Consider the following 8,317-nt stretch of genomic DNA (forward strand, 5'->3'; position numbering starts at 1 on the left):
CAAAGAATAAATGAAAAACGAAATAAAATAAGAAAAAATCGAAGGAAAATATAAAAAACAAAGGCGAGGGACAAAAGCGAGAAACAAAAAAAAATAGAGCAAAACCAATGTATAAAATGAGGAAAACGGGGTCAGTCCCGGTGCAGTGCGACCCCGCAGAAGTCACGTATGACCCAAGTTGTTAAAGTGACTATAACCTACAAAAAAACGGGAAACAAAAACAAGAAAAAGTAGCCTAGATCAAAAACGAGGAACATAAATGAAAAAAAAGAAAAGAGAGTCAAAAACTATAATCATAAGTAAGGCAAACAGCGAAGAAGCAAAAGTGGAATAAAAAGGAGGAATAAAAAAACAAATAAGTAGTAGTAGCAGTAGTAGTACTAGTGGCAGTAGTAATTATTTTCATTATATGGGCTCATCACTGGGAGTAATTTAATCTAAAAGTGTCCATGGAAGATAGTAATGTCCCAGCACCAAACCACCAAAGAAGTCAAACGAGAAATCGGATTGCTGAAACCCAACAAAGTCGCTGGTAAGGACCACTTACCGGAAGAGCTTTATAAACATAACCTAGAAATGTTGGCACGGCTCTACACTGGATGGAAGGAGTGGTCTGTCTCATCTATAAAAAGGGTGACCGGCTCGACTGCTGCAACTACCGCGGCATAACGCTGGTAAACGCCGCCTGCAAGGTGCTCTCCCAGATCCTGTTACTCCGGTTGTCACCGATAGCACAAGGTTTCGTAGGGAATTATCAGGCGGGCTTCACAGATCTTGCAGAAATGTCGAGAGTACAACGCGCCAACGCATCAAATTTTTATTGATTTCCAAGCAGTATACGATGCAGTCGATCGAGACCAGCTATAGCAGATAATGCACGAACACGGTTTTCCTAGTAAACGGACGCGACAGATCAGAGCTACATTGGATCGAGTGATGTGTTTCGTGCGCATCTCGGGGATACTCTGGAGTCCCTTAGAGACGCGGCGAGGATTGAGACAAGGTTACCGCTTATCCTGCATGCTGTTAAATATCATTCTTGAGGGGGTGATCCCACGAGCGGGCATCGAAACGAGAGGCACGATTTTCTCCAAGGGTAGCCAACACACCTAGGCTTTGCAGATGGCTTTGATGTCGTAGTCAGGAACTGAAAGCGGAGTCTAGGACAATTGGGTTAAAAACAAATGCATCGAAGACCAAATACATTAAAGCAAGAAGGTCAAACGAAATAAATACGCGTCTCCCACGGACGTTAACCATTGACGGAGACAACATAAAATTGATAAATGAAATCGTGTATTTGGGACCAGGAACAGAGGGACTCAACGTGCAAGATGGCTCGACCAGGCCGAAAGTGATTTGCGACTTCTGAGACGACTGGAAACTTGGCGACGACCAGTGGCCCAAGATCCAACTGAATGAAGACGACTGCTTGAAACAGCACGAGTCATACTCGTTTCTCATGCTAGTACTGTCTTCAATTATGGCTGTGACTTTTGCACTGTCAAGCAGGCTTCATCGGGATTATATAGAATTCAGCACGAAGGAAGGCCTGAGAATAAACTCATGCTAAAGTCACATGGAAACCGAATGGCTTGATTCTTCTAAGATTCGAACCCAGGATCATTCGCTTATCAAAGCAGACTCGGTAAACTTCCCGGTAAGCGCCAAGAAACATTTATGCAGCCATAATTATTCAGCCATAGCTGAATATGCATCGAATAAAATTTATGAAAACAATTCTACAATACTTATCAAGCCGAAATTGGAGAACTTATACAACCTATTTCGTTTGAGGCAGAAAAAACACTTGTTAAGCAGTTATATCACCTCTGTGCGCCTTGTTTCCAGCTTTGCGCAAATTGGTTATTTAAAAACGCATAAAAGCCTCTATTAAGCTACATTACAGCTTCAAAGCTGCTATTAGCATGCCCGAAGCTTGACTTAGATGTTTAAGAGCTGAAAAAACGTTTTTATTTCTAAATTTCTAAACCATAGTTCAGTCACAGGTTGAAAAAATTCAGCTAAAAAACGTTTGATCAGCCTGAAATTGTTACTTGGGTAGCTGCTTTCACAGATGCAATGGAGCTTAATAGAGGCTTTTGCGTGTTTTTAAATAACCAATTTGCGCAATGCTGTCAATTCTATTTTGAGAACGAGAAATAGTTTTGCAATGCTTTTTCAGTCGCCTAATAAACGGCTCATCAACCTTTATGCATATTATTATGATATTTTTGCTGCCAGTCGAATTGCGAAATTCTATGATCTGACAGTATGTGTGCTGTGAACCGAATGAAAGTTTGGTATTAGTTTGTAAAACCACTTTAACACCCTTAAGCAGCTTTAAAGTAGGTTGAAAGCTGTGAGCCTAGTGAAAACCTCTACTGGTTTATAAAGCCACTTTAGCACCTTTAAGCAACCGTAAAACGGTTCTATGTTTATGGCTGTTTAGAAGCGGATTGTTTAGCAAAAAAATCCGCTGTTAAGCTTGTTTATCAGCTTTGAATAAAAGCTGGTTTGAAAAAACTTAAAGTAGCTTAAACATCGCTTGGTCAAACACCATTTCAGTGCTTACTTTATGCAGCTTGGATCGCCTTAAACCAACTCGTAAACAGCAATTGCTCTTGCTGTTTACGAGTTGGTTTGAGACGATTCAGTGTGCAAGATTTTTCGAAAACAGAAACTTGCAGGCTTCATCAGTGAAGCCTGCAAGTCGTAGGCGAAATACGTGTCTGTCACGAATAAATATAAATAGTAGAATTTATGTTTAAAATGCTTGGAAACTTTTTAATTTCAAAAGATGGCGGTTCAATTCCCGAAAAATGACGACATGCATTTTTAATTAGCTTGCATATACGAATTCAAGTTATTCGAAATTTAAAATATAGCATACGACGCCTTAGCAAAATAAATATGACGCTTTCCATTTTTTTTTAATTTAAAAGATTATTTTTGGCTGCATAAAGGTTGATGAGACGTTGATTAGGCGACTGAAAAAGCATTGCAAAACTATTTCTCGTTCTCGTTCGTTATTTAAAAACACGCAAAAGACTCTATTAAGCTGCATTGCAGCTCCATTGCGTGTTTTTAAATAACCAACTTGCGCAAAGCTGGAAACAAGGCGCACAGTGGCTATATAAAGGGCGATATAATTGCTTAACAAGTGTTTTTTCTGCCTCAAACGAAATAGGTTGTATAAGTTCTCCATTTTCCGGCTTGAATAAGTATTGTAGAATTGTTTCCATAAATTTTATTCGATGCATATTCAGCTATGGCTGAATTATAATGGCTGCTAAAATGTTCAATCAGTGCATAAATGGTTCTTGGCAGGGCTTTTTATTAAGATGACAAATCGTTTATTCAGTTAGTATAGCACAATTATTTGGAATATTGACAGTTTGTGGAGATGTTGAAGCCTAATCTGCTTGTGACACTGTCATGTGAAGCAGCTGATTTACAGCGCATTCGTTGGCTGCTTAAACACTTATAGAATACAGAGGCCTTTGTTTAAATTTATTCAGCGTCTACCACTTGTATTCAGAGTTAAATCAGCTATAACCAAATCAGAAGCATTTTAATTCAGCTTCGGTGTTTGTTGGGGCCCCCAGTAGTTAGTTTTCACATTGTGCAATATATTCTGCTGATTGCCAGCGAAAAAGTTGTGAAGCCTCATTTGAAGATCATGGCATACTGCACTCCCAATCGGATAGGATGTTTATATTTTGGAAGACCCATTTGACAGATACATTTATGAATCATAATTCTAAAGGCCCAGACACAATGCATACGGATTTTACTACGTTGCGGAAATTTGACAGAAAACCCATGGAAAAACTGCCAAATTGCCGCAACGTAGTAAAATCCGTATGCATTGTGTTTGGGGCTTAACTCTTTCCTAGTTAGGGTTGTGCCTCTTTTCGTTTTTCTGCATTCAATGGAACTCGCCACGTTATCCTAGTAAGAGCGAATTATTCTACGTGAAAATACACCCCATTTTACTTCAATTTATTCGTATTGAAATGGAAAACTTTCCTAACTTCGATGACGGGTTGTTTGAATTGCAAACAAAGAGGAAATAAAGTGCGGAAAAGCTTGTCAGATTTTCCTCCGACCTTGGCGTGTGCGCGCGTTTGGCACACGGTATTAGTTTACTTGAAAGGAGAAAACCGCACCGCTGAAATGAAAATGAAAAAAAAAACTGCAAACATGCACCTTCAATTCAAGTGAAGTTCACGGTTGCACTTTTTGAGCAAAAATATATTGACAAACCCCCATTTCTCTCTTACTTCCTTCCGTTCAAGGATCCACTATGCGAAGTCATCACGATGGAAACCATTCAAACGTACAAGGGCCACAAACCGGACCGGACTGTGGTTTTCAAGGAAAAGTTCGACCTCAGCGGTAACGATATGAACAAGTCGCTGTCCACCGGTAAACTAATGGGATCGCCACGGCTATCGATTAGCCCACTGCGAACGATTCTGACTACGACGACCGAGCTGGAAACGGGCGGCAAAAGTGATCGGAACAACAATACAACGACCACCACATTGGTTAAGGAACATTTTCAAACGCGCCATAAATCACTGGATAGGGGTAATAACAGTACGAGCAACGGATACATTTCCTCTATTCCGAAGTCAACTCGATTTTCCAAGAGTCCCTCCATCAGCAATCTACGCCACAAGAGTCCGTCCCTTTCGGCGTCGCAGAGTTCTCTTCGGCGGTCAATATTCAGCGACTTCGAGCTAGAGTGCCTGAAAGCGCACAACGAGTACCGGACGAAGCACGGTGTGCTGCCGCTGAAGCTAAACAAACGTCTCTGTCGGTACGCGGACGAATGGGCCAAAGTAATAGCGGCACGGGGCGTGCTGGTTCATCGGAGCAATTCGCAGTACGGGGAAAACATCTTCTGCTCGTGGAGCTCGCCGAATGCCAATGTTGCCATCACCGGGCGGGAACCAGTGGAAAATTGGTACAGCGAGGAGTCCACCCACGCGTACGGCAAGGAACCGGCCACGCTCAAGACTGGACATTTCACGCAGGTCGTCTGGAAGGACAGTCGAGAGCTGGGCGTTGGGATGGCTAGCAATCGGTGAGTTTAATTGGTCATTGGTGTTTTGAAGGCAATCTCCTAAATTGTGTTTTTTTTTTCAGATCTGGTCAAATTTTCGTTGTAGCCAACTATGACCCGCCGGGCAACTACATAGGGAGCTTCGCTAAGAACGTCCCTCCGCCGGGTGGTTTTGAGGTACCAAAGATTATCGTTGATAAAACGGCAAACAAGGCAGCAGAAGGGGAGCCGAAAAATTCTACACCAAAAGCGGAAAAACACGTTCGAATCGTAGATGAAAATGATCCCGACCAGTTTGACGAGTTCTCGCAGGCGATGCTGCGTCACCATAATGAGTACCGTCGCAGGCACGGGGCTCCGGATTTAGTGTGAGTGCCATAACACGTTGTCGTGCATTGCATTGGAAACGAGACTTAAAAATGCTTGTCTGTTTTTCAGTTTGCACAAAGAATTACTCCGGGATGCGCAGCAATGGGCGGAGATTCTGGCGCGGGATGACCGTTTCACCTACCGACAGAATTCCAAGTACGGCGAAAATCTGTACTGCCTGTGGTCTTCCGATCGGCATGCCAAACCAAATCCCAAAGACGTGTGCCGTTCCTGGTACGAGGAAGTCAAGCAGTATTCGTTCAACGTTGAACCACGTGGCGTCATCAAGGGTGGACAGTTTACCCAGATGGTCTGGAAGGGAACCAAAGAGCTCGGCGTCGGCGTCGGGCAAACCCGTAGCGGTAAAGTTATCGTCGTTTGTACGTACTACCCTCGAGGAAACGTGCTGGGACAGTTTGTAGCGAACGTTCAAAAACGGAATTAAACATTTTTCCTTTCAAAACACTGAACTCAAACATCCTACGCAATCTTCAGGACACACGTGAAGCCTTATCACAACTCGTAACAAATAGATAGACCATCCTCCATCTAATCCGGATGATCCTCACTGACTTAGAGTAGTTACTTAACATAAACCTACTTAAGCAATGGCGGCCTTCGGGTCGGAAAGTACGAGTCTCTGCAGCAAACTGCAAGCAGCAAAGCAAAGCAATTACCCAAAGTAACCTGAGAACAGATGCCTTCGCGGGATGTTTCTCTGCAGTTCCTCCACATTATTCGTCCTTTGCAGCAACCGTTACCGATCCATAATAGCACAGAAACGCACCATATTAATGGAAAGCACTTATCACTATAAAAAAAAAGCTTGCCCCATGTTAAAAGCGCTAACGGGTTGGTGTGTGGGAGAGTGAGCGAAACAGAGTAGGAGAGGAATGGGTATATATCAGTAGAGGAGAGAAAGCATATTTTTCTATCGGAGCTTTTTAACAGCGCGCTCTCAGTAGCATTTGATAGCTTTGCAATAAAAAGTACACAGGTAATTTACGGTTAAACTTTAATATACACAAACACACATGGCGAGTTTCGCGCCACGTTTGGCAAGTACCTAGATGTTGTTTGTAACGTTTTGTAGATGTTTCATGCTCGAATTTTTAACTTTAGGCTGACGAAAAAGGAAAAATCGATTGATTGGTTACTATACGATACGCGGTTTAGCAATTTTTAGGAATGAATTGTAAGCAGCACAAAATTTTATTCCAAAAGCAAGTTTACATACACTATTTGAAGTAAAACCAAAATTATTATAATATATTCATTCATTGCCATAATATTTGTGTCATTAAACGAAAGCAAATAATCACGCAAGTTCAAATATTAAAAAATTATTCTCTTATGGTTCTACACAGTTCCGCTTTTAGTTGCTTAGTGATATTCACAATTCATGATTCCTAACTAAAATAAAATTGTAAGTTAGATTCTCGCATTCACCTACAATTGGCATTATCGACAGTAAATACCCCAGACTCAGGGAGGGGAAGGAAGTTATACAGGATGGGTCCCAAGATACTTCCTTGAGATACGCCTTCAGAGATGTTAAGTGTTTGCGAACACACTTTTCAGATCTTGAGAAGATACATCAGAAAATTTTGTCCTGTCCTGGATAGTGAGACACTACCAACTGTGGACCCAGAGCCAGCGTTAGCTCTAGAGGGCGCCAAAAATGACCTGAACCTCAGTAAGGCACTCTCAAGTGTAGTGAAGTACTAGACATAGGTGAATCATGTATGACAGTCTAATTCTAAAAAATAATAAATTTCGAAGGAACTCTAATTTATGAATCTAGATTTGATAGAATAATGTGGCCCAAAGTATGCTCCAAGTCCAAAATCTGATCAAAAATCTGGTTTATAATCTGGTCCAGTTTGAGCATCTGATCCAAAATTTGATTTAAAATCTGATAATGGTTCAGAATCTGATCCAGGCCCAAAATCTGGTCTTGGCCCAGAGTGTGGTCTCACATCTGGTCTAAAATTTGATAAAAAATGTGGTCTTGAATATTGCCCAAATCCTAGTTCAAATTTGATGAAAATGTGGTCCACGATGTAGTCCAGGTTCGGAATCTGGTTCAAAACCTGATCCAAAATCTGCTTGGCGGCTTAAGAACTGATAAAGGATGATCCAGGTCCAAAATCTGGTTTTGGTACAGATTGTGGTCCAATATCAGACCCAAGATCTAGTCCAAATTTGTTTCAAAATTTATTTCAAAATTTGTAACAAAACCTGAAAAAATGTGGTCTAGAAAGTAGTCCAAATTCAAAATCTGGTTGGTGGTTCAAAATCTTATCAAAAAAATAATACTTGGAAGGAACACTGATTTAAGAAACGAGGGTACATTAAATCGGGTCTTCGTCAAGGGCACCACAATGTCACGCTACGGCTCTGCCCCTTTTCGTCTGCCTTTTTATCCGCGTTCGTTGCACAACCGCATTAGATGTTTGGTGAAGGAATCTATTTCAAGAGAGCTGCCTGATCTGAAATCAAATAAAAAGAAAACTTTTCCAAGTTAAATTCTACTATTTATTAGTTTGGAAAAGTAGTCTTTGTATTTAATTTCAGGTTTCCAATTCTACTAAGACGCTCCAAAAAAAACTTCAGTCTGCTTACCTGATGTTGTTGAACTAGGATCGCATTTGCCTGGGCGATGGCAATCAGGGTATTGGTCGGAAGATCTGGATCTCCACATATGGACTTCATGGTCCATATCTGCTGACGATGGAGATTACAACTTGGAATTGCTTAGCTGAGATCTTACAGGAAAGCTTGATGACAATAACCTCCGAAATGAGTTGGACCGGCAGGTGCACCGGCGTACGACAGCCCAGGCGCGGGGGTAAAATCTTGATCTGGAAGGGC

At 41.5% G+C, this 8,317-nt stretch overlaps 1 protein-coding gene across 6 annotated transcripts in view; it reads left to right on the top strand.

Annotated features, from left to right (window-relative positions):
• LOC128738462 (uncharacterized) overlaps positions 1-6,809 on the top strand; it is a 77,859-nt gene extending 71,050 nt beyond the window's left edge. For all 6 annotated transcript variants that reach the window (XM_053833613.1, XM_053833614.1, XM_053833615.1 and 3 more), the window contains exons 4-6: positions 4,302-5,095; positions 5,158-5,442; positions 5,513-6,809. In XM_053833613.1, the coding sequence (XP_053689588.1) occupies positions 4,302-5,095; positions 5,158-5,442; positions 5,513-5,888 (1,455 nt within the window). In that variant the 3' untranslated portion in view covers positions 5,889-6,809. The remainder of the gene's footprint in view (positions 1-4,301; positions 5,096-5,157; positions 5,443-5,512) is intronic.
• The last annotated feature ends 1,508 nt before the right edge of the window (positions 6,810-8,317 follow it).

The sequence above is a fragment of the Sabethes cyaneus genome, chromosome 2 (assembly GCF_943734655.1).
Source record: "Sabethes cyaneus chromosome 2, idSabCyanKW18_F2, whole genome shotgun sequence".
NCBI classification, from domain to species: domain Eukaryota; kingdom Metazoa; phylum Arthropoda; class Insecta; order Diptera; family Culicidae; genus Sabethes; species Sabethes cyaneus.